General features: G+C 42.6%; 1 protein-coding gene and 1 pseudogene across 2 annotated transcripts in view; one reads left to right on the top strand and one right to left on the bottom strand.

Moving 5' to 3' along the window:
- Positions 1 to 1347: 1347 nt before the first annotated feature.
- Positions 1348 to 21108, bottom strand: LOC139377136 (lethal(3)malignant brain tumor-like protein 2; annotated as a pseudogene).
- Positions 21109 to 22074: 966 nt separating this feature from the next.
- LOC139376694 (histone acetyltransferase p300-like) overlaps positions 22075 to 26793 on the top strand; it is a 49809-nt gene continuing 45090 nt past the window's right edge. For both annotated transcript variants that reach the window (XM_071119556.1, XM_071119557.1), the window contains exons 1-2: positions 22075 to 22353; positions 24689 to 25284. In XM_071119556.1, coding sequence (XP_070975657.1) covers positions 22260 to 22353; positions 24689 to 25284 — 690 coding nt within the window. In that variant the 5' untranslated portion in view covers positions 22075 to 22259. The remainder of the gene's footprint in view (positions 22354 to 24688; positions 25285 to 26793) is intronic.

Below are 26793 nucleotides of genomic sequence, written 5' to 3'. Positions count from 1 at the left end.
AACACATCTCAACATCACCTCTTCAGAGGAGACCGTGTGAATCAGGCCTTCATGGTCAAATTCATGCAAAGAAACCACTACTAAAGGACACCAATAAGAAGAAGCCACTTGTTTTGGCCAAGAAACATGAGCAATGTACATTAGACTGGTGGAAATCTGTCCTTTGGTCTGATGATTCCAAATTAGAGATTTTTGGTTCCAACAGCCGGGTCTTTGTGAGACGCAGAGTAGGTGAACAGATGATCTCCGCATGTGTGGTTCCCACCGTGAAGCATGGAGGAGGTGGTGTGATGGTGCTTTGCTGGTGACGCCGTCTGTGATTTATTTAGAATTCAAGGCACACTTAACCAGCATGGCTACCACAGCATTCTGCAGCGATACGCCATCCCATCTGGTTTGCGCTTAGTGGGACCATCATTAGTTTTTCAGCAGGACAATGACCCAACACACCTCCAGGCTTTGTAAGGGCTATTTGACCAAGGAGAATGATGGAGTGCTGCATCAGATGACTTGGCCTCCACAATCACCCGACCTAAACCCAATTGAGATGGTTTGGGATGAGTTGGACCGCAGAGTGAAGGAAAATCAGCCAACATGTGCTCAGCATGTGTGTGAACTCCTTCAAGACTGTTGGAAAAGCATTCCTCATGAAACTGGTTGAGAGTGTGTGCAAAGCTGTCAGCAAGGCAAAGGGTGGATACTTTGAAGAATCTCAAATACACACTTTTGGGTTACTACATTATTTCATGTGTGTTATTTTATAGTTTTGAAGTCTTCACTATTATTCTACAATGTAGATAATATAAAAAAATTAAAGAAACCCTTGAATGAGTAGGTGTGTCCAAACTTTTGACTGGTACTGTACAACGAAGAAAGGAATCTGGATATAAAACAAAGAACATAAAAATATCTACTGGGGGTTTTCTTACAATCAGTGGATGAACGAATGTCCTTAACTTGTGTCACAGCAACTGGCCTTTCTGTTAAACTGTCACACAGAGACACTGGAGAACAGCTCAACATTTAAGAGATGCTGAAATCCATAAATCAAAGTATGGGTTAGGTAAAACCATCTGATCTTCAGGTTGAGGTGATCAGTAGTGTAGTGATCTCAGGCTGTGATGGTGGGTTAGGGTCGCCATCTCCACCCTCACTGCTATGACGAGAGAGAGAGACAGAGAGAGACAGAGAGGACACAAACACTGAGAGCAATTAATAAAAGTAACAGGCATTCAATAATAATCTGTATCTCCCCACTCTTCCAAGTTATCAACTTCATCTTGTATGGACTGTAACTGAAAGGGTATGCGTCTACTCACTCTCCTGCTTCTCAGGCTCAGCCTTAATCTACTGTATTAGAGTTGTGGGGTCTGACTGTTCTGGTGTTCCAGCCTCTGGTTCAGACAGTTTGCTCGGCTGGCTTGGCGGGGGGTTCTTGGAGATAAAGTTTGCCAGTTTCTTCTTAACCATCCCTTTCTCTGGAACGGGAAAAGAAAGGGATATGACAGAGGAATAAGTATTGAGTTGCATGGTTGAATCTAAAAGCGGGTTATCTGGTTTAGATAGTATCTGTGGTGCGGGATGGTTTTGGGAGAACTTACTATTTTTCCCCATAGGCTTGTGTTTCTTGCGACAGGATCTACGAAAAGGAGAACACAAACACATGCCAATCAAACGACACTAAAAGCTTGCATCAATATAACAGCAAATAGTGGGGGCCTGTGTGTGCTCGTGCATGTGCACATGTGCTCGTGTGCGTCTCTCCACACATCCCGCCGAGTCCTCAGTTCTTACCTGGTCCAATGGGTGGCTGGAGCTGGTATCCTGTGACCTCACACCAGCCCACAGGGTTGATATCTGGAAAGCCACCCACTGGTCAAAGTCTGGCTCCCAGCCATCAAGGTCAAGGTGCAGCAGCAGCCGGCCCACACAGCGCCGCACACCAGCCGAGGCTCCATCAGGTCCACTGCCTTCAACTTAGTGTTCTGAGCGAAGCCGTTACTCAAGCCGTCCTGTAAGACACACACACGCATACACACCATAGATGCAGAATTCCCAAACCTCTCTTTGAGTAAGAATAGCATCTCATAAGCCCATATACTGTAAGCTGGGCACCTGTGTGCAGCTATGGTTCCCTTCTCCTCCAGGTATTTGGCCCAGTTGAAGGTTTTCCAGTCATAGCCTGGTAGAGAAGATGAATATCCCACTTGTGTAAGGGATATGACATAGCATAGGGAACCACTGACTTCATTCTTATCATAGATTCACCGAGCAGGTGGCGTTTGCCCAGAAAAGTAAACCAGAGCAACAAGAAATAGGAAGAGCGAGAAAGTAGGGGAGAGAGTAGGGAGGAGAGAATAGGATATTACCAGGGGGTGGTGTGAGCTGTATGTTGTGCTTTTGGCAGTATCCCTTGGGTAGGATCGCATGGAAGATAGTGTGGTAGCAGAACCAGTCAGACCCGTCACCTGTGCCATCCATGTCCACCATGAGGTAGCCATCCAACAGCACCAGAGACAGAAAGAGACCTTTTTCATCAGGTTGAATCACTCGTCTGCTAGCTAGAAGTAGCCATTATAGCAAACTCCTGTTCATCTTCTGTTACCTTGTGTATAGTGGCCACACAGATGTTGCCCAGGTTTAGAGGGTTGATGGCCTCTATTTTTATCCCCACATCAAAGAAGCCTCCATGTACACTGTCCTGGGCTATGGGTGGGGGGGTCATAGTTAAGCATAGCGGTGCTATAAAAGGTTCACAGTCATGAAACAAGTAGTTGTGGCATGCAGAGACACTGCGCTCTATTTGTGCTTCTTTAGCCGCCGACTCTGGTATAAAAGTTTGTTGCTATGCCAAAGTGCCATCTATAGATAGATAGATATTGATTCATTTGATCAGTCTATACACTGACCTTCTTAAACAGCATGGGGCCGCGGTCACAGTACACCTTACGGAATGTTGGGTGGTCAATGTTTGGGGAAAAAAAAGTTAAATATCATTAACGTTCAACTTTTTAAAAAAATTTAAAAAAAAAAAAGTGTACCGTTTGGTTTAATCACGTAGCAGGTGGTTTGATGACATGGCCCACTTTGCTGGACCAGACCACTGGGTGCAGTAGGGGACTCCACATATGGCACCAGAAGTCAGAGAGGGGCTCCCCATGGGCCTCCTGCTCCCCGTCATCATAGACAAGTCTGAGGTGGCCCCCGGTTACAGTGTCCACCACCTGCAGTCGCGTCCAGGCTCACCAGAGTCCGGTCCACCACATGCATCCCAGTACGGAACGGACCCTTCATACACTCTGCCAGCTGTGTGTCTGTGAGAGAAGGAAGGGTCATCAGAGAAAAAAGGGGCAGCGGTAATTTGGTTGGTTCTACCACAGAGAAAAAGGCAGTATGTTTGTCACAAGTGTTACTTTCATATACAAATCCATAGGCAGAGTTCTGGCTCCAACCAGATAGTTCATCAGGTACTCCTTCCAGTCTGGGATGCTCTAGTGCAAAGCTAGAAAGGGGACACAACTGTCATGACGCTAGCCCTTTCAGTGAATTGTCTAGCAGAGATGTGAACAACCCCCCCCTCTCCTGTTAAGGGGGAGCAGTTTTACAACAGTCATAAATTCCGTAAAGAGACTCTCCCTGGCCATGCAGTATGGAGAGAGAGTTTCACAGTAAGACAAAGGGATCCTCCCACACAATTCTACTCCATTCCAGAATTGGAGAACTGAACAATATTCCTATTCTGGAGAATGTGTAAACTGTCGGTGGAGACGCCAGCTACGACCCGGTACATTTTGTTTCATGTTTGTGACCTCATGAAAGACGATACCCTAACACATTACCCTAAATCTGTTTCTACAGGTGCCTCAGTTATGAGGTTTGCATCTAATTATTGTATATTTTTTCTTTATTTCACTTTTATTTAACCAGGTAAGCTAGTTGAGAACAAGTTCTCATTTGCAACTGCGACCTGGCCAAAATAAAGCATAGCAGTTCGACACATACAACACAGAGTTACACATGGAATGAACAAAACATACAGTCAATAATACAGTAGAAAAAAAGAAAACAGTCTATATACAGTTAGTGCAAATTAGGTCAAATAAGGGAGTTAATTACAATATGGCAATTAAACACTGAAATGGTAGATGTGCAAAAGATGGATGTGCAAGTAGAGATACTGTGGCGCAAAAGGAGCAAAATAAATAAATACATTATGGGGATGAGGTAGATAGCTGTACACAGATGGGCTATGAACAGGTGCAGTGATCTGTGAGCTGCTCTGACAGCTGGTTCTTAAAGCTAGTGAGGGAGATGGGAATCTCCAGCTTCAGTGATTTTTGCAGTTCGTTCAAGTCAGTGGCAGCAGAGAACTGGAAGGAAAGGCGACCAAAGGAGGAATTGGCTTTGGGGGTGACCAGTGAGATATACCTGCTGGAGCGCGTGCTACGAGTGGGTGCTGCTATGGTGACCAGTGAGCTGAGATAAGGCGGGGCTTTACCTAGCAGAGACTTGTAGATAAACCCACTGGCTACAGGTTGGCGACGAGTATGAAGCGAGGGCCAGTCAACGAGAGCGTAAAGGTCGCAGTGGTGAGTAGTGTATGGGGCTTTGGTGGCAAAACGGATGGTACTGTGATAGACTGCATCCAATTTGTTGAGTAGAGTGTTGTAGGCTATTTTATAGATTACGTCGCCGAAGTCAAGGATCGGTAGGATGGTCAGTTTTACGAGGGTATGTTTGGTAGCATGAGTGAAGGATGCTTTGTTGCGAAATAGGAAGCCGATTCTAGATTACATTTTTTATTGGAGATGCTTAATGTGAGTCTGGAAGGAGAGTTTACAGTCTAACCAGACACCTAGGTATTTGTAGTTATCCACGTATTCTAAGTCAGAGCCGTCCAGAGTAGTGATGCTGGATGGGCGGGCAATGATTGGTTGAATAGCATGCATTTAGTTTTATTTGCGTTTAAGAGCAGTTGGAGGCCACGGAAGGAGAGTTATATGGAATTGTAGCTCATCTGGAGGTTAGTTAACACAGTGTCCAAAAAAGGGCCAGAAGTATACAGAATGGTGTTGTCTGCGTAGAGGTGGATCAGAGAATCACCAGCAGCAAGAGCGACATAATTTATGTATACAGAGAAGAGAGTCGGCCCGAGAATTGAACCCTGTGGCACCCCCATAGAGACTGCCAGAGGTCCGGACAACAGGCCCTCCGATTTGACACACTGAACTCTATCAGAGAAGTAGTTGGTGAACCATGCGAGGCAATCGTTTGAGAAACCAAGGCTGTTGAGTCTGCCAATAAGAATGTGGTGATTGACAGAGTCGAAAGCCTTGGCCAGGTCGATGAATACAGCTGCACAGTAATGCCTCTAAACGATGGAGGTTATGATATCGTTAAGGACCTTGAGCGTGGCTGAGGTGCACCCATGACCAGCTCGGAAACCAGATTGCATAGCGGAGAAGGTACGATGTGATTCAAAAAGATCAGTAATCTGTTTGTTAACTTGGCTTTCGAAGACGTTAGAGATGCAGGGTAGAATAGATATAGGTCTGCAACAGTTTGGGTCTAGAGTGTCTCCCCCTTTGAAGAGGGGGATGACCGCAGCAGCTTTCCAATCTTTGGGAATCTCAGACGATACGAAAGAGGTTATACAGGCTAGTAATAGGGGTTGCAACAATTTCGGCAGAATTTTAGAAAGAGAGGGTCCAGATTGTCTAGCCCGGCTGATTTGTAGGGGTCCAGATTTTGCAGCTCTTTCAGATCAGCTATTTGGATATGGGTGAAGGAGAAATGGTGGGGGCTTGGGCTTGGGCTTGGGCCAGCCGTAGAAAAATGCTTATTGAAATTCTCAATTATAGTGGATTTGTCGGTTGTAACAGTGTTTCCTAGCCTCAGAGCAGTGGGCAGCTGGGAGGAGGTGCTCTTATTCTCCATGGACTTTAGTGTCCCAGAACTTTTTTGAGTTTGTACTGCAGGATGCAAATTTCTGTTTACAAAAAGCTAGCCATAGCTTTCCTAACTGCCTGTGTATATTGGTTCCTAACTTCCCTGAAAAGTTGCATATCACGGGGGCTATTCGATGCTAATACAGAACACCACAGGATGTTTTTGTGCTGGTCAAGGGCAGACAGGTCTGGAGTGAACCAAGGGCTATATCTATTCCTGGTTCTACATTTTTTGAACGGGGCATGCCTATTTAAGATGGTGAGGAAGGCACTTTTAAAGAATAACCAGGCATCCTCTACTGTCGGGATGAGGTCAATGTAATTCCAGGATACCCCGGCCAGGTCGATTAGAAAGGCCTGCTCGCAGAAGTGTTTTAGGGAGCGTTTGACAGTGATTAGGGGTGGTCGTTTGCTTGCAGACCCATTACGGATGCAGGCAATGAGGCAGTGATTGCTGAGATCTTGGTTGAAAACAGCAGAGGTGTATTTGGAGGGTGAGTTAGTTGGATGATATCTATGAGGGTGCCCGTGTTTACGGATTTGGGGTTATATCTGGTAGGTTGATTGATAAATTGTGTGAGATTGAGGGCATCAAGCTTAGATTGTAGGATGGCCGGGGTGTTAAGCATGTCCCAGTTTAGGTCACCTAGCAGCACGAGCTCAGAAGATATTTGGGGGGGGGTGGCGGCAATCAAATCACATATGGTGTCCAGGGCACAGCAGAGCGTGGTCTATAGCAAGCGGCAACGGTGAGAGACTTGTTTCTGGAAAGGTTCATTTTTAGAAGTAGAAGTAAAATGAAACTCTTTGCAAAATGATGTAATGTGAACTTTTAAAATGAGAAAATCTTCCCTGTGAAGTTTAACTAAGTCAGTAGCCACACCCAAGTGAATTGGCATTGGTTGGAAATTATGAACCAACCCCTAATCTACATTTCTATAAAAGCCCCCGTGACCCAAAGTCACCTAAGTTCCAAATAACGGGAGGACTTGTCCTCATGTTTTTAAAAGGGCTAATTCTAATGTCAACCTACAGGCCAGGAAACATGGGAGTTTGCTCTACATGTGAAATCTTATGAACTCTGAACTATTGATCACTCAAGAAGAACAGAGTCCTAGATGACAGCCTAACAGACTGTAGCTGGAAAGGTAGCAAATCTAGTACGAGAACACTGACCGACGTGGACCACATGACAACCCGGAAGATTCCACAAAGGACAGGGAAAACCAGAGCCTCACGTCACCTGCTTCACGTAAATACAATACATTTATTTTCCAAATGAGCGATCATTAGTGGCATATGTATTTGTGAGAATAGCTTCCCAGGTCCGGTAAAGACCAAAGTCCCTTAGTCTTCCTTCCAAAACCCCCTTCTTTTCTCTCTGAATCTATTGTGTTATAACCCAATTGTTTCGGTTTAGTCCACTAGGGACGATATGTTATTATGTATTGTATATTCTGTAATTGGTTAGTAAATAAATAATTTAGCCAATTGGTGTATGGATGAGTCATAGTTTAGGCTGTGTTTCTGCAGATAACCAAGTATTCTACGATGCTTGAAATGAGACTGGCGTAAGGGTAAAGAATAATTAATTGATAGACTAATTGATCAAATATTAAAATATCTAGAGTTATATTTGCAAAATTATAACTTTGTAATCTGAAGATTTTCCGTGGTTCCCCGACTTCCCAGTTAACTAAATGTACATGATTAGTTAATCAGTAATAATAATTACAGAGAAAGAATTTGATAAAATAACAGTCACCATTAAATGACACGACCAATATTGATGAATTAAGAGCAATTCAAAATTTCCCTGATGTTCTTCTAATTACAGTGGGGCAAAAAAGTATTTAGTCAGCCACCAATTGTGCACGTTCTCCCACTTAAAAAGATGAGACCTGTAATTTTCATCATAGGTACACTTCAACTATGAGAGACAAAAATGGAAAAAAAAAAATCCAGAAAATCACATTGTAGGATTTTTTATGAATTTATTTGCAAAAAATAAGTACTTGGTCACCTACAAACAAGCAAGATTTCTGGCTCTCACAGACCTGTAACTTCTTTAAGGAGGCTCCTCTGTCCTCCACTCGTTACCTGTATTAATGGCACCTGTTTGAACTTGTTATCAGTATAAAAGACACCTGTCCACAACCTCAAACAGTCACACTCCAAACTCCACTATGGCCAAGACCAAAGAGCTGTCAAAGGACACCAGAAACAAAATGGTAGACCTGCACCAGGCTGGGAAGACTGCATCTGCATTAGGTAAGCAGCTTGGTTTGAAGAAATCAACTGTGGGTGCTCCCATTATTAGGAAATGGAAGACATACAAGACCACTGATAATCTCCCTCGATCTGGGGCTCCACGCAAGATCTCACCCCGTGGGGTCAAAATGATCACAAGAACAGTGAGCAAAAATCCCAGAACCACACGGGGGGACCTAATGAATGACCTGCAGAGAGCTGGGACCAAAGTAACAAAGCCTACCATCAGTAACACACTACGCCGCCAGGGACTCAAATCCTGCAGTGCCAGACGTGTCCCCCTGCTTAAGCCAGTACATGTCCAGGCCCGTCTGAAGTTTGCTAGAGAGCTTTTGGATGATCCAGATTGGGAGAATTTCATCTAACCATATGACACCAAAATATAACTTTTTGGTAAAAACTCAACTCGTTGTGTTTGGAGGACAAAGAATGCTGAGTTGCATCCAAAGAACACCATACCTACTGTGAAGCATGGGGGTGGAAACATCATGCTTTGGGGCTGTTTTTCTGCAAAGGGACCAGGACGACTGATCCGTGTAAAGGAAAGAATGAATGTGGCCATGTATCGTGAGATTTTGAGTGAAAACCTTCTTCCATCAGCAAGGGCATTGAAGATGAAACGTGGCTGGGTCTTTCAGCATGACAATGATCCCAAACACACCGCCCGGGCAACGAAGGAGTGGCTTCGTGAGAAGCATTTCAAGGTCCTGGAGTGGCCTAGCCAGTCTCCAGATCTCAACCCCATAGAAAATATTTGGGGGGTTGAAAGTCTGTGTTGCCCAGCAACAGCCCCAAAACACCACTGCTCTAGAGGAGATCTGCATGGAGGAATGGGCCAAAATACAAGCAACAGTGTGTGAAAACCTTGTGAAGACTTACAGAAAACATTTGACCTCTGTCATTGCCAACAAAGGGTATATAACAAAGTACTGAGATAAGTATTTGGTCAATAACAAAAGTTTATTTTCCACCATAATTTGCAAATAAATTCAGTGATTTTCTGGATTTTTTTCTCTCATTTTTGTCTGTCATAGTTGAAGTGTACCTATGATGAAAATTACAGGCCTCTCATCTTTTTAAGTGGGAGAACTTGCACAATTGGTGGCTGACAATACTTTTTTGCCCCACTGTATAAAGCCCCTTCAGATACTGCTTAAAAAAAGCTCTCTTCCCCACATTTTTAGTTGTAGAGTACTATATAATACACTGCTCAAAAAAATAAAGGGAACACTAAATAACACATCCTAGATCTGAATGAATGAAATATTCTTATTAAATACTTTTTTCTTTACATAGTTGAATGTGCTGACAACAAAAGCACACAAAAATGATCAATGGAAATCAAATGTATCAACCCATGGAGGTCTGGATTTGGAGTCACACTCTAAATTAAAGTGGAAAACCACACTACAGGCTGATCCAACTTTGATGTAATGTCCTTAAAACAAGTCAAAATGAGGCTCAGTAGTGTGTGTGGCCTCCACGTGCCTGTATGACCTCCCTACAACGCCTGGGCATGCTCCTCAGGAGGTGGCGGATGGTCTCCTGAGGGATCTCCTCCCAGACCTGGACTAAAGCATCCGCCAACTCCTGGACAGTCTGTGGTGCAACGTGGCATTGGTGGATGGAGCGAGACATGATGTCCCAGATGTGCTCAATTGGATTCAGGTCTGGGGGACAGGCGGGCCAGTTCATAGAATCAATGCCTTCCTCTTGCAGGAACTGCTGACACACTCCAGCCACATGAGGTCTAGCATTGTCTTGCATTAGGAGGAACCCAGGGCCAACCACACCAGCATATGGTCTCACTAGGGGTCTGAGGATCTCATCTCGGTACCTAATGGCAGTCAGGCTACCTCTGGCGAGCACATGGAGGGCTGTGCGGCCCCCGGAGTGAAAGCACCGCCAGCATTCAAAAGTGACCAAAACATCAGCCAGGAAGCATAGGAACTGAGAAGTGGTCTGTGGTCCCCACCTGCAGAACCACTCCTTTATTGGGGGTGTCTTGCCTATAATTTCCACCTGTTGTCTATTCCATTTGCACAACAGCATGTGAAATTTATTGTCAGTGTTGCTTCCTAAGTGGACAGTTTGATTTCACAAAAGTGTGATTGACTTGGAGTTACATTGTGTTGTTTAAGTGTTCCCTTTATTTCTTTGAGCAGTATATATATATATATATATATATATATATATATATATATATATATATATATATATATATATATATATATATATATATATATATATATATATATATATATATATATATATATATATAAATAATCGAAACAATAAATAATTTAAACTTAGATATAACTATGATCTACAGGAATCTCACGTTAAAGAACATTATCAGGCCATTGTGTCCTTGCCAGAACTGATTGTCATTCTGTCTGATCAAATTTACTTTTATTTACTACAGTATTGCCTCAGGACGGCAAATCAAATTTTGTATATATATATATATTATATATATATATATATAATATATATATATATATATATATATATATCTCAGCAAAAAAGAAACGTCCCTTTTTCAGGACCCTGTCTTTCAAAGATAATTCGTAAAAACGTCATGGTCTGGAGCGGTGTGTCACAGCATCATCGGACTGAGCTTGTTGTCATTGCAGGCAATCTCAATGCTGTGCGTTACAGGGAAGACATCCTCCTCCCTCATGTGGTACCCTTCCTGCAGGCTCATCCTGACATGACAATGCCACCAGCCGTACTGCGTGCGATTTCCTGCAAGACAGGAATGTCAGTGTTCTGCCATGGCCAGCGAAGAGCCTGGATCTCAATCCCATTGAACACGTCTGTGACATGTTGGATTGGAGGTTGAGGGCTGGGGCCATTCCCCACATAAATGTCTGGGAACTTGCAGGTGCCTTGGTGGAAGAGTGGGCTAACATAGCACAGCAAGAACTGGCAAATCTGGTGCAGTCCATGAGGAGGAGATGCACTGCAGATACTGACTGTTACTTTTGATTTTGACCCCCCCCCCCTTTCAATTTCTGTTAGTCACACGTCTGTGGAACTTGTTCAGTTTGTCACAGTTATTGAATCTTGCCATTTGCTGAAAATTAATGCAGTTGACAGCGAGAGGATATTTCTTTTTTTGCTGAGATACATACACATAGTTGAAGTCAGAAGTTTAGTCCACTCCACAAATTTCTTGTTAACCAACTATAGTTTTGGCAAGTTGGTTAGGACATCTACTTTGTGCATGACAAGTCATTTTCCCAACAATTGTTTACAGACATTATTTCACTGTATCACAATTCCAGTGGGTCAGAAGTTTACATACACTAAGTTGACTGTGCCTTTAAACAGCTTGGAAAACTACAGAAAATGTTGTTATGGCTTTAGAAGCTTCTGATAAATGATGTCAGTTAGCCTGAGTCAATTTAAGGTGTGCCTGTGGATGCATTTCAAGGCCTACCTTTCAAAAGCAGTGCCTCTTTGCTTGACATCATGGGAAAATCAGAAGAAATCAGCCAAGACCTCAGAAAAAAAATTGTAGACCTCCATAAGTCTGGTTCATCCTTGGGAGCAATTTCAAAAGCCTGAAGGTACCACATTCATCTATACAAACAATAGTACGCAAGTATAAACTCCATGGGACCACTCAGCCGTCATTCCGCTCAGGAAGGAGACGCGTTCTGTCTCCTAGAGATGAATGTACTTTGGTGCAAAAAGTGCAAATCAATCTCAGAACAGCAGCAAAAGGACCTTGTGAAGATGCTGGAGGAACAGGTACCAAAGTATCTATATCCACAGTAAAACGAGTCCTATATCAAAATAACCTGAAAGGCCGTTTTGCAAGGAAGAAGCCACTGCTCCAAATACACCATAAAAAAAACAGACGAAGGTTTGCAACTGCACATGGGGACAAAGATCGTACTTTTAGGAGAAATGTTTTCTGGTCTGATGAAACAAAAATAGAACTGTTTGGCCATGATGACCGTCGTTATGTTTGGAGGAAAAAGGGAGAGGCTTGCAAGCCGAAGAACACCATCCTAACCTTGAAGCACGGGGGTGGCAGCATCATGTTGTGGGGGTGCTTTGCTGCAGGAGAGACTGGTGCACTTCACAAAATAGATGGCATCATGAGGAAAGAAATGATGTGGATATATTGAGGCAACATCTCAAGACATCAGTCAGGAACTTAAAGCTTGGTCGCAAATGGGTCTTCCAAATGGACAATGACCCCAAGCATACTTCCAAAGTTGTGGCAAAATGGCTTAAGGACAACAAAGTCAAGGTATTGGAGAGGCCATCACAAAGCCCTGACCTCAATCTTACAGAAAATCTGTGGGCAGAACTGAAAAAGCGTGTGCGAGCAAGGAGGCCTTCAAACCTGACTCAGTTACACCAGCTCTGTCAGGAGGAACGGGCCAAAATTCACCCAACTTATTGTGGGAAGCTTGTGGAAGGCTACCCAAAACGTTTGACCAAAGATTAAATTATTTAAGGCAATACACTGAATTAGTATTTGGTTGCATGTAAAGAAATAAAAGCTGAAATAAAATCAATCATTCTGACATTTGATATGACAGGACATTTTTACTAGGATTAAATGTCAGGAATTGTGAAAAACTGAGTTTAAATGTATTTGGCTAAGGTGTATTTAAACTTCCAACTTCAACTGTGTGTGTGTGCGATATATATACACACACACACCAACGTTTGTTTTTACTGACATTTCACCTAAAACGTTAAAACCTATAATACTCTTTGTTGTGGCGGTCACACACCCTGTGGTGGCACCTGCAGCTTGCCGGTCATGGCACACCATCCGATGGGGTACATGTCTCCAGGGCCCAGGCTGCTGTCCTCCTCAAAGCCCTCATACCTCAACCGAGCTTTGTAGCCTGGAAAACAGAGGGAGGAAGAGCTAGACCACAGAGAGGTAAACTGTAACATACAGTACTTGACAAGAAACATCAAGTGTGAGGACTCAGTATGATTCATAAGTAGAAAATTGCTCCCTGTGTAATGCACTCAAAAGTTGTACACTTCTAGGGAAAGGGTGCCATTTCAGATCAGTCAGTTTCAGTGTATTTGGCTGATGCTGGCGATCCAGTAAACCTTATTAGGCAGGGTGGCACTGGTATTCAGGACCTCCACCTTTAACCTCATTGTGATGTCATCCCACTGGGCACATAGTTGCGCCTGCAGGGTTGGGATCAGGGTGGGAAACTTACTTACTTTTTGGTCCACCAGCCACCGTGACAGGTAGATTATATATATATATATATATATATTTTTTTTAACTAGCCAAAATGTTTCTGCCATAATTGCAAAAAAAAAGTTTGGAAATGGATGAGCATGCTTTGTAATGTTTCTAAAAACAATAAATGTATTACTAGTATGAAGTATTGTGGTATATTGCTGAATTTCATTTCATTTTTGTGACCTGCATCTTTTAAACAATGCATGTTCAAATCAATAATTTAGATGCATGATGCAATAGTAAAAACAGATCAACAGTTCTACAACTAGATCAATAATCAGCAAAGTGCCTTCCCCGTCACAAAATGCTGAGTGACACAGCTTATTTATTATTATAGTCCAGGCAGGGCCGTAACCAGTGTCTTAGTGTGGTCTGGAGATAATTTAATACGTATACGTAATACGGATCTGTTAGCAGAAAGAAATATTTAGAAAAACAAAGTAGACAAATTAGTTTGCTTTACAGAACACATTATTTTGCAGTTTTACAGCTAATTTCCTGCAATTTTACACATTTTGCCATATGGAGTTGGGAGAAATTTATGCAGTTTTAAAGCAACGGCATAAGTAATTTTGATTTATGCAATGTTAATATGATATGTGTGACTAAAATAATTTACCTATCTACATTTGTTTTACTGACATGAGAAAATTGAGTGACTGTTAGTGACATAACAAGAGGAAAACTACTGATGCACAACTAAGTTTCAAAATTTGACCTTTTGTATTCTACTATTCTAACTCTCAACAGTAAGGTGAGACCCCGACGGAGTTCCAAAATTATACATAGAAAAAATGACGGAGGTCCGGACAACGTTGTCCTCATACGTAGTTCAAGTCACGGATCCCCCCGGTACTGTTGCACATTCGGTTCACCTGCTCAGGAGGTCTACGTCACCGGCCTTCTAGGCGTCACTGAAATGGATTCATTACCACCAACCCCGGACTGTCTTGTCTCATTACGCACACCTGGTTCCCATTCCCCCTGATTAGTATGTGTCTATATGTGCCCCCTCTTCCTCATTGTCCTTGTTACCATGTCCGTTGGTCATGTGAGTACCTGTGCTATTGTATCGGCTTCCATACTACGTGTTATTGTGCCCTTGTTTTACGGGTCTCGTCCCGTGCATTATTTCGAGATTTACTCCTCGCTCTTCTGTTTGGGTAGAGAAAATAAAAAACCCTATTACGTATTTAAGCGCCTGTCTCCAATAATTATACAACATGACAGTTCAGGGCTCTACGCTGACATTTTTTTATTTTTACAAGGAGTACATGATGTGCTCCGAAATAGAAATGTAGAAACACACAAATCTAGGAGCACAATTAAAGCAGGCAAGGTGATCCTATTTCACCTCTGCTATTTTTTGTCTATGGAGCCCCTGGCAATTCCACAATCTAAAGAAATTACACCAACATCTCTCAATTCTACGGATTATGTCATCTCATTATTACGCCAATAATATCTTACATTGTCCAGATAAAGTATCTCAATCCCTCAAACGCTTTTAAGATCAAATTCAGCACCATCTCAAGTTCTAAAATAAATCTAACCAAATCTGCCTCAAGTCCCCGATAAGATCTACATCCCTATTTATGGTATTCCAAACATTTCCGATACACACACACACACATGAAGTCAGAGGTTGACATACACCTTAGTCATATTTAAACTCAGTTTCACAATTCCTGACATTTAATCTTTGTAAAAATGTCCCTGTCTTAGGTCAGTTTATCACCACTATTTTAAGAATGTGAAATGTCAGAATAGTGATTTCAGCTTTTATTTATTTCATCACATTCCCAGTGGGTCAGAAGTTCACATACACTCAATTAGTATTTGGTAGCATTGCCTTTAAATTGTTTAACTTGGGTCAAACGTTTTGGGTAGCCTTTCACAAGCTTCCCACAATAAGTTGGGTGAATTTTGGCCCATTCCTCCTGACAGAGCTGGTGTAACTGAGTCAGGTTTGAAGGCCTCCTTGCTCGCACACGCTTTTTCAGTTCTGCCCACAAATTTTCTATGGTATTGAGGTCAGGGCTTTGTGATGCCCACTCGAATACCTTGACTTTGTTGTCCTTAAGCCATTTGTCCATTTGGAAGACCCATTTGCGACCAAGCTTTAACTTCCTGACTGATCTGGTCTTGAAATGTTGCCTCAATATATCCACATAATTTCTTTCCTCATGATGCCATCTATTTTGTGAAGTGCACCAGTCCCTCCTGCAGTAAAGCACCCCCATCTTCACGGTTGGGATGGTGTTCGTCGGCTTTCAAACATCCCCCTTTTTTCTCCAAACATAACGATGGTCATTATGGCCAAACAGTTCTATTTCTGTTTCATCAGACCAGAGGACATTTCTCCAAAAAGTATGATATTTGTCCCCATGCGCAGTTGCAAACCGTAGTCTGGCTTTTTTTAATGGTGGTTTTAGAGCAGTGGCTTCTTCCTTGCTAAGCGGCCTTTCAGGTTATTTCGATATAGGACTTGTTTTACTATGGATATAGATACTTTTGTACCGGTTTCCTCCAGCATCTTTGCTGTGGCTCTGGGATTGATTTGCACTTTTCGCACCAAAGTACGTTCATCTCTGGGGGACAGAACGTGTCTCCTGCCTGAGCGGTATGACGGCTGAGTGGTCCCATGGTGTTTATACTTGCATACTATTGTTTGTAAAGATGGATGTGGTAACTTCAGGCGTTTGGAAATTGCTCCCAAGAATGAACCAGACTTGTGGAGGTCTACAATTTTTTTTTTTTTTTAGGTCTTGGCTGATTTTTCCAATGATGTCACGCAAAGAAGCACTGAGTTTGAAGGTAGGCCTTGAAATACATCCACAGGTACACCTCCAATTGACTCAAATGATTTCAATTAGCCTATCAGAAGCTTCTATAGCCATAAAATCATTTTCTGGAATTGTCCATGTTTAAAGGCACAGTCTGACCCACTGGAATTGTGATACAGTGAATTAGAAGTGAAATAATCTGTCTGTAAACAATTGTTGGAAAAATTACTTGTCATGCACAAAGATGTCCTAACCGACTTGCCAAAACTATAGTTCGTTAGCAAGAAATTTGCAGAGACGTTGAAAAACGAGTTTAAAATTACTCCAACCTAAGTGTATGTACACACACACGGTCAGTTTTAGTACACCTAATCATTCAAGGGTTTTTCTTTATTAATTTTTTTTTTCTTCTACATTGTAGAAAAATAGTGAAGACATTAACACCATCAAATAACACATGAAATCATGTAGTAAACCATTTTAAAAAAAATAGCCACCCTTTGCCTTGATGACAGCTTCACACTCTTGGCATTCCCTCCACCAGCTTCATATATTTGGATTTGTTTCACACTTTTTTGGTTACTACATTATTCCACGTGTTAATCCAAAATTTTGGCGTCTTCAGTATTATTCTACAATGTAGAAAATAGTAAAAAGCAAGAATTTTTTTTGAATGAGTAGGTGTTCTAAAACTTTTGACCGTTAGTCTATATATTTTCTTCCTTAGATAAACCCTTTTCCAGAAACTTTAACACAGCGCTCAAATCAATTCAATCCGACCTCAATAGATAACATCTAGATTCGGCCGGTATCCAGATTTTCAATATCGTCATTCTCTCATACCGGGATTTAGGGAATTACAGGCATAGCACACAAGGGGCGCCATAAAAGCAAGAAAAGACAATTGGGTCTCAATTACCAGAATGCTAGCAAAATTAGCACAAACTAATATCGAAATCACAGACGCTGTTAGCTAAATGCTTACAAGCGGAAAAATAGCAAATAGCTAAAACTGTCAATTCCAGCTCATAAAGTTATACAAGCATTGTTAATAGCTAACGAATGTAATTTTCGGTGAGTATGGAAGCCCTTATAAGATATCTGATTTCAGTACAAAATGTTTGCATTGCATACAAGTGTAACTTTATCACCTCATGTGCGCCACACAACAGGGACTTGCTGATAGATAAAGAATGCTATGGACTCACCTGCTGCTTTCTCGCGTTGTGCTATTTACAAACGAACGCTTGACACGGACTCAACTGTTCTGGGAAACTATGGTAATCTTCATAAGGTTAAATAATGTGACAGGTGAAATGAAGAACGCAATCTGCGTTATCTCCTAAAGCGGGGGTTCCAAAACCTTTTCCCTTCCAGCATTTGGGAACGTCCCACGCGTCTATTTATATGGGCAAACTGTTCACAGCTCTCGTTGGAAGAGAGAATTTTGCATGTTTAAAGCACATTGTCTGCATTTCTACACATTTTGTCATGGAGTGCAAAGAAAATGTTGCCGTTCTAAAGGAAAATTGACTACAAAATTACAATATCTATGGGCTAAGAAAACTAAATAAAAAAAATGTTAGCTAACATTGGCTAGTTGATCTGGACATTTCTGACAAGTTATAAATAGCTTTCTAAGGTATGCAATGACTGACATGACAAGAGGAACTGCTGATGCACTAAACAATTTAGAAATTCTAATATTACAACTTTCAAGAGTAAGTTTAAAGCCGGCTGAGTTCCTCAATAAAAAACTGCGCACCCCACAGTCTGGGAACCACTGTGCAAAAGAATTGCACAAGTTGACTGCAGGTAATTCAAATGGATTTAAATATTACTTATTAAATAATATTATTATTATAATACTCCAATATTTCACAATAATGCCTTGTGATCTGAAGGGCAGCCTTTTTCATACCCTCAATGGCACAAATGCGGAATCCATATCCTTGCCGATATCTTGGACAGTAATGGCTAGAGATCCTTCCGAGATTTGAAAGACACACACATTACCATGCAACTCCTTTTTTTATATTTACAACTTAGGTCAGCTATGCTGGCCCATGGAGTCCCTTGCCAAACGCAAGTCACGAACCACCCAATGATGGGATTTATAAATCAATTATCTGGGCTCCCAAAAAGATTGATTTCAATAATACAGTTCAATTGGAAAGTATTCAGACCCATTCCCTTTTTCCACATTTTGTTACGTTACAGCCTTATTCTAAAATGACTAATAAAAACTGTTCCTCATCAATCTACACACAATACTCCATAATGAGAAAGCGAACAGTTATTGAATAAAAAATATCAGAAATACTGTGTTTACATAAGTATTTATTATTTATAGACCCTTTAATATGAGACTCAATATTGAGAGCAGATGCATTATGTTTCCATTGATCATCCTTGAGATGTTCCTACAACTTGATTGGAGTCCACCTGTGGTAAATTCAAATAATTGGACATGTTTTGGAAAGGCACACACCTGTCTATCTAAGGTCCCACAGTTGACAGTGCATGTCAGAGCAAAAACCAAGCCACGAGGTCAAAGGAATTGTCCGTAGAGCTCCGAGACAGGATTGTGTCGGGGCACATATCTGGGGAAGGGTACCAAAAAAACTTTGCAGCATTTAAGGTCCCCAAAAACGCAGTGGCCTCCATCATTCTTAGATGGAAGACGTTTGGAACCACCAATACTCTTCCTAGAGCTGGCTGCCCGGCCAAGCTGAGCAATCGGGGGAGAAGGGCCTTGGTCAGGGAAGTGAACAAGAAACCGATGGTCATTCTGACAGAGCTCCAGAGTTTCTCTGTGGAGATTGGAGAACCTTGCAGAAGGACAACCATCTCTGCAGCACTCCACCAATCAGGCCTTTATGGTAGTGGCCAGATGGAAGCCACTCCTCAGAAAAAGGCACATGACAGCCCGCTTGGAGTTTCATTTTTTAACTGGTACCGGGCTATCGACAGACTAGTATTGTGAGGCAAAACCACCAACACGTACTTGCTCGTGAGAGTCATCTTTCCTTTGAGGGGCCTTAACAGACGTTTTCGTGTGAAGACAGGTTTTCGGGATGTCTCGTGATCTAACTAACACCGTTCTAGCTCTGCCACCTTTCACCACCGATGCGGAAGGGCGACATCGACGAATGCGGTGGATTTCTGTAGCTTAAATGGACAGATTTTGATGGGGATAAAAAAAAAAAAGCTAATTAGATTGACTCTCGGGGGTTAACATACTAAATGTTTTGCTATGCAAATTTCTTTATGGTATAGGTTAGTATAAGATCAGAGGAAGCCTCACGTGTCTGAACCAGCGACAGAGACTCTCTCCTCCACTAAGCACCCCAGTCAAAGCTTCCTGTTGCTGTAACTAAATAGCAAGAGGGAAAGGGGATGATAATACTAGACAAGTCTCAGAAAAGAACTAAATGTTTCACATCTTGTAACTTACATACAATTATTGATAGTATTTTCCTTCCCTGGCTGCAATGGTGTGATGTTTTAACTAACATAGTCTATGTATGTGTCTGTCAATAATGTGGCTTTTTCACTATAGAAACAAACACAAGAGTCTTTAGGTCAAACACCTGTGTAAAAACCCAGCAATGGAAAGCCCTCTAAGTGGTCTAACCATCCTGTCCAGAAAAGCTGGAGCTATTGTCCTGACTATTGCCCAGAGAGGCGATCATGCTCCCCATCTGGGGGGACCAGGCAGTCTAAGTCAGCACCTTGGCTTTCTTGGTGGGGGGTTTTCCCTTTAGAAAATAGAACAAGGAGTGGCGAAAAGGGTTTTGCTATATAAATGGCTATACAGTATAAAGTCTATACAAGTCTAGCCTCACCACCTGTACACACAGAAATACATTTTGTACTTAGAGGCCGATCATCACCTGTGCCTTGATTCTCTCTCTCACCTGCAGCCGTGCCAGGATAGAGGACTTCTTGCAGTTGAAGGAGTAGGCTTTGGAGCAGGAGATGCTGCAGAAACGCTTGGTCTTGGAAAAAATGGTGTCTCCGGTCCCACTGAAACCACATGTCTCACACACCGCTGTGGAGGGAAGAGGATGAGAATATGTTACAGACCGGATCGGTGGTTTGGTGAGCCATGATGAGTAGCCTTGTCTGGACCCAGAAGACTTGCATTAGCTCCCTGATTAGCTTGAGATCAGCACTCTGATCAGCTTATATTAGAGATCCACACGACATGACCAAAAGTATGTGGACACCTGCTTGTCAAACATCTTATTCCAAAATCATGGGCATTAATATGGAGATGCTATAACAGCCTCCACTCTTCTGGGAAGGCTTTCCACTAGATATTGGAACATTGCTGCGGGGACTTGCTTGCGTTCAGCCACAAGAGCATTAATGAGTTCGGGCACTGATGTTGAGTGATTAGGCTTGGCTCACAGTCAGAGATCCAATTCAACCCAAAGGTGTTTGATGGGGTTGAGGTCAGGGCTCTGTGCAGGCCAGTCAAGTTCTTCCACACCAATCTCAACAAACCATTTCTGAATGGATCTCACTTTGTGCACAGGGGCATTGTCTTGCTGAAACAGGAAAAAGGCCTTCCCCAAAATGTTGCCACAAAGTTGGAAGCACAGAATCGGCTATAATGTCATTGTATGCTGTAGCGTTAAGATTTCCCTTCATTGGTACTAAACGACATAGCCCGAACCGTGATAAACGGCCCCAGACCATTATTCCTCCTCCACCAACCTTTAAGGCTGGCACTATGCATTGTGGCAGGTAGCGTTCTTCTGGCATCCGCCAAACTCAGATTTGTCCGTCGGACTGACAGATGGTGAAGCATGGTGATCTTAAGTTTATCTGCAGCTGCTCGGTCATGGAAGCCCATTTCATGAAGCTCCAGGCGAACAGTGCTTGTGCTGATGTTGCTTCCAGAGGCAGTTTGGAACTTGGTAGTAAGAGTGCTGCAACCGAGGACAGACGATTTTTACGTGCTACAGCACTCGGTGGTCCCGTTCTGTAAGCTTGTGTGGCCTACAACGGCTGAACCGATGTTGCTCCTAGACATTTCCACTTCCCACTACAAGCAGTTACAGTTGCCCGGGGCAGTTCTAGCAGGGCAGATATTTGACCGAACTGACTTGTTGGAAAAGTGGCATCCTATGACTGTGCTACATTGACATTCACTGAGGCCATGCTATTGCCAATATTTGTCTATGGTGATTGTGTGCTCGATTTTATACACCTGTCAGCAACGGTTGGGGCTGAAATTGCCGACTCCACTAATTTGAATGGGTGTCCACATACTTTCGTATATATAGTGTAAGTTGTGTGGTGCAAACAGAGATCCTATTAAAGTATTCTAATTCCTAATTATATGGTTGCAACATGGTATTTCAGATTTGATAGCATATCCATCATTTACCACCATGCATGCAGTTGCAATTCTGACTTAACCAGATACATTGTCATATTTGTGTTGCATTGCAACATATGGGCTATTGAAATACAATATTCATCAATTGCATTTTACCAGACCCTGTCGATAATAGGCTATTCTATTCCCCCAAAATTGCAGCTGCGCTGGTATATTTTTTCGCATCACCTCTTCGCCCGCGACCACAACACAACCAACAAGGGTTTGCTACCCGACATTTATGTTCACCTTATGGTAAGGGTGGCAGAAATGACGGTCGCGTACAATCATGGAAGATAAACATTGGGACAATTTTCTCGCATCAAATGAGGCTAACGTTATATGAGTTTAGAGGAGAGCCGCTACGTGTGTCTCCCATACCGACCCCCCTCCTCCTCCGCTGGCAATTTATAAAGAACAAAAAATCAGACTAGGGAGGGGGTTGATACGCCGAAGCTGAAATCGAGAGGCGAACCCAGTTAAGGAGTATTTTTTTTACACGGGACTTCCCCAAAAGGAGGGGGAAAAGTCACAATTGTGGAATCTAAAAGAAAATTAAGGTTCAAAATACGTGAGAACGTCTCCCGTTGTGGATTCCGTATATATTTTTAATTCGAAAAAATATGGCCGAGAACGTTCTGGACTCTGGCCCGCCTTCAGCCAAGAGGCCTAAACTATCCTCTCCGGCACTTTCTGCCTCCGCCAGCGATGGAAACGGTAAATATTGTTACATCTTTTTTTGTTAGGGGTATTATTTTTTTTGTTTATTTTGTAGTATTTTCAATTATTGTGGTATGATTCGGAAGGAAAAGGGGCCGTGTAATTGCCCACTGTTTTTGTCGCGCTAGCTAGCGAATGTGTGTCGGAGTTGCATAGCAGTAGGCTAGTAGTAATTTCAGCACTACGATGAACGCTGGCTAGCGAGTTACGAATACGGGGCTTGCTGCATGGGTAGTTCGCTACATTATTTGTACTTAGCATTTAGTTAATAAATACTGTCAAATTAAGATGTTATGCCAACACGGCAAACATTAATTTAAATTATTATCCCCGAGATTGACATGGACGCTTTCCTTTAAGCGACACAGAACTCGCGAGCTAACGTTAGCTAGCTACTGTAGTGATTGGTTTGGCAAATGGTTTTAAAAACATGTTTTATACTAAATGAGGTAGCTAATTCAGCTGAGTGGCAACCCATGAAACACAAATCGTTCAATTGGTTTACAAGTTAATTCGCCCAGCCAAGTAGCTTACTTTGCTAACTAGTTATTTTTCAGGTTGCTAGTGAGCTCTCTAGTCAGTTCGCTAGCCAACTTTCAAAGCGAGTTGTGACAAAGCTCTCATCGCCATTCGGTGCTAACGCGCTAGCTAGCCCGCAAGCACACCAACTAAGGTTAACAGTTCACTGCAACACTTGACGTTTTTACCCTTTCAAATATAGTATTTAATTAAGTTAGGTAATTAACTTTAACTATATATATATATATATAACAAACGATAACGTTAGCTAGCAAACTAATTGGTGAAGTTTCGTTCACCTGGATACTTGGTAACGTTACATGTTTCCAACTAACTTAGCTAGCTAGTCATCGTTTATAAAACTAACGATGTTAATTACATAGCTAGCTACTACTGCAGCAGGCCCATGTAGCTAGCTTGCTGGGTGAGTGATTATGCTCAAATTGCCATTAACTAGTTTTTCTGAAGATGTGTGGCAGAGACTGGAGGACTAAGGCTAACAACCTATACAAAAACGTCAAATTGCAGTGGTAAAACATAGAACTGGGCCACAGTATTTACCACTGTGATATGTTTAGATGGCCTTCTGCAGATGCTAAATAGATAGCGAGTAGTAGTTTGAAATTGGACTTGAAACTGTTAGTTAATTTTGTCATTGCATAGCTAGCTAGCTACTGCCTCCCATTGCCCATATATTAGCAAACAGTACATGCTAAAGTCAGCCACTTGACACAAAATACTTTGACGGCCCAAGGTACTTGATAACAGAAAAATCCCGTGCCTGTACTGCACTTTCGATATATTTTTCTCTCGTAGTGCTAAGAGAATGTTGTGGCTGTCCAATTTCTCCAGGGAAGGTCCTGTAGGCCTATAGCAATTCGTAAATTCTTTAGTTATTTTTTATTATTATTTTTAATTGTTGCAACTTGCTTTAGTTATTTTTATTATTATTTTTTATAGTTGCAAAAGGCATTCTGTATGTTACCCCAATATTCAGTGCATATCAAAACGAGGCCTGAATATGCAAATTGGATGGACACTACAGAAACTTCAGTGACTTATGTCTTCGGGTGAGACACAATGCACTGCTTTCTGTTTGAGAGCATCTCAAGGATTCAGCAGTTGACAATGTGTGGGGGGGGGGTCCTTTTTTTGATAGAAGGCATGGAATCCCTGAATATAGCACAACAAAGAAGAAAAGCTATTTATTGACAATTGGTATAATTTTGTGACGCTCTGTCTTACCCCTGGGTTGTGTTCAATACTCTGGCACAGCTTTGCAAAATGTTTTGAAATGGACAACTACCCGTTGCCCCTCTGTTTTTCTCAGTTTCAAGATGGTTTTCTCCCATTTGTTACCTACTGAACATGACACTGGAGGTGGACCTGTGTCCAGAGGGTCTCTATGAACCTGGCTCTCTGTGTGGTGTTAACGCAGTGTTGAGGCCCATCTGTCACTCTGTGTGTAAAGCTCTGTCTGCGCCGTGCTAAATCACACTCGCGGTCCGGCACAGATCGTCCGAGGTCAGCCACTGTGTGTGTGGGAGAGCGTCTGTTTGAACGGCCACCTTAATTTCAAAGCATTGGTTCTCCTCATACAAATGTAGTTCTCAGGCTATGCCAATTGGCCACCACATTTGATGCAACCATGTATGACTGTTTGAATACAGTGCACTGGAATTGGTATTGTTATGCCAGAAATGTACCCTGGCACACCTCTATGTCTCTCTTTCACTTCTTTCTCTTTCCTCTTGTTCACAATCCCCCTCTTGCTCTCTTTCTACGTACTCATGTTTTCTCCCTCCCTGCACAGATTTCGGCTCATTGTTCGACCTGGAGCACGACCTCCCTGACGAGCTCATCAATTCCTCGGAGTTGGGCCTGGTCAACGGAGGGGACCTCAGCCAGCTGCACACCAGTCTGGGGGGAGGAGGTGGAATGGGCCTGGGCCTGGGAGGGGGGGGTGGCCAGGACGCAGTGGCCAAGCACAAGCAGCTCTCAGAGCTCCTTCGATCAGGCGCTCCACATGCCTCCACACAGCAGGGCCAGGGTGTGGTGGGCAGCCCAGGCGGGGCCAGCATGGGCCACCTGGGGAACATGAAGGTATCCCCTGGGCCCCAGGGCATGGGCCAGCAGCAACACCTCTCACCCCAGCAGCAGGCCAGCATGATGCAGCAGCAGGTGGGGATGGTGGGTGCCATGAACAGGGGCATGATTGGGGCCCAGAAGGGCAACGGACAGCAGCAGCAAGCCATGATGGGGGGGCCGGTGATGAACGGATCCCCCAGGATGAGCTTCTCGAACCAGGGGATGGTGGGGAACAGTAACATGCTGGCTGAGACTCTGCAGCAGCAGGGCGCCGGGGGACAGGCTGGACTCAGAGTACAGCAACCTGGAGCACTGAATAAGGTTTGTATGAACCCTTCAGACAAGAGAGCAGAGATGTTTTTAATTGACATATTCTTTAGTTTAAGGACATTGAGATGGGCATCTTTAAGCCACCCTGACCAAGAAAGCTGCATGTGGGTATTTTTGCCCACACAATGTTAAAATTCAACAGTTGATTCACAAAAACAGGTTAAAAGAGCAGTTGTCATTATTCAAATATTAAGGATGTTTTAATCGAGGTTTAAAAGTGTACAATTCAAATGATTGGAGTTTTAGAGATCTAAAGCTGTGTAGTTAAAGGCTCTGTCAGGGAGGAGGAAGACTAGTAGAGGGCATGGCTGGCATGTGGAGGGAGGAAGGTGGGGAGGGAGAATGTATGCAAAATGATGAAAGCATTCGATTAACCCCTAGCGAGCAACCAGACATTACTACAAATTGGGAGCCACGTGGAAGCCCTTGATTAATTAAGCACATCAGTGGTCGTCTTATTTCAACATGTCAACATGAAATGTGGGGCAACCGTGGCATGGCGGATTGATAATTGGTCTGCCTGTTCTGAGCCATCATTAATGATTTAATTGAACCCACCAACGTTACCTGCTGCTAATTGATTAGAAAATAAGTACGTTGTCACTCTTTAGAAGTAGTTGATTTTAATTGGTGTGCAAACGGCGTGGCAGAGAAGTTGATTTGTGGTGCAAGGGAGATGGTTGTTCTTTTAGCTTTAATGGTCTTCACTGGGGCTGCGAATTTCCAGAGACATGGCGATACGATATTATCATGATACTATGGTGCCGATATGTCTTTTGAATCTCACGATTCTATATGTATTGCGATTCAATGTTCCAACCACTGCTGCAGAGTGTCAAGCGTGAGTCATGAAAACAAGTTTTGATCAGTCATTGAAATAAGTGCCCAAAAACAAATTGGCTCCCTATTTAAAAGATGGAGAACAAACAATGAAGGAAAAATACTGGCTTTTTGGTGCAGGTATAGCAAACTGGCACAAAAATAATATTGCGTTGTCAGAACAATACGATATACCATAAAATAATATCTCCATATGTAACTCTAGATTTCCGTTTTTCTCCCATTACTATTTTTCACACTGTTAGTGATTAATATCACCGGGGTTGTGCTCATTTAACAGGACTACTCTCGGTCTGAAGAAATACAATTCAAGTGATTTGAACACTTACATTTTCTAACACATTGCAAATAAAAACTGTAAAAATGTATGTCAATTTATTTCACTATTTTTCTCAATCCAGTATGCTTTGTTTAAACCACAAGTGTCATACTCATTCCACAGAGGGCCAAGTGTCTGCGTGTTTTCGATCCTCCATTGTACTTGATTAAGATAATTAATTAGTAAGGACACCTGGTTTTCTAGGGCATAAAAAACAAAAACCTGTGGACACTCGGCCCTCCATGGAATGATTTTGACACCCCTGATTTAAACCATGCCATCTCTAACCCTCCCTCCGGTCTTCCATTTCTGTCTCTCCTTATCTTCTATACATTTCCCTG

This window comes from Oncorhynchus clarkii, chromosome 20, assembly GCF_045791955.1.
Source record: "Oncorhynchus clarkii lewisi isolate Uvic-CL-2024 chromosome 20, UVic_Ocla_1.0, whole genome shotgun sequence".
NCBI lineage: Eukaryota > Metazoa > Chordata > Actinopteri > Salmoniformes > Salmonidae > Oncorhynchus > Oncorhynchus clarkii.
The sequence above is the reverse complement of the archived record's forward strand: the minus strand, read 5'-3'. Positions and strand labels throughout refer to the sequence as shown.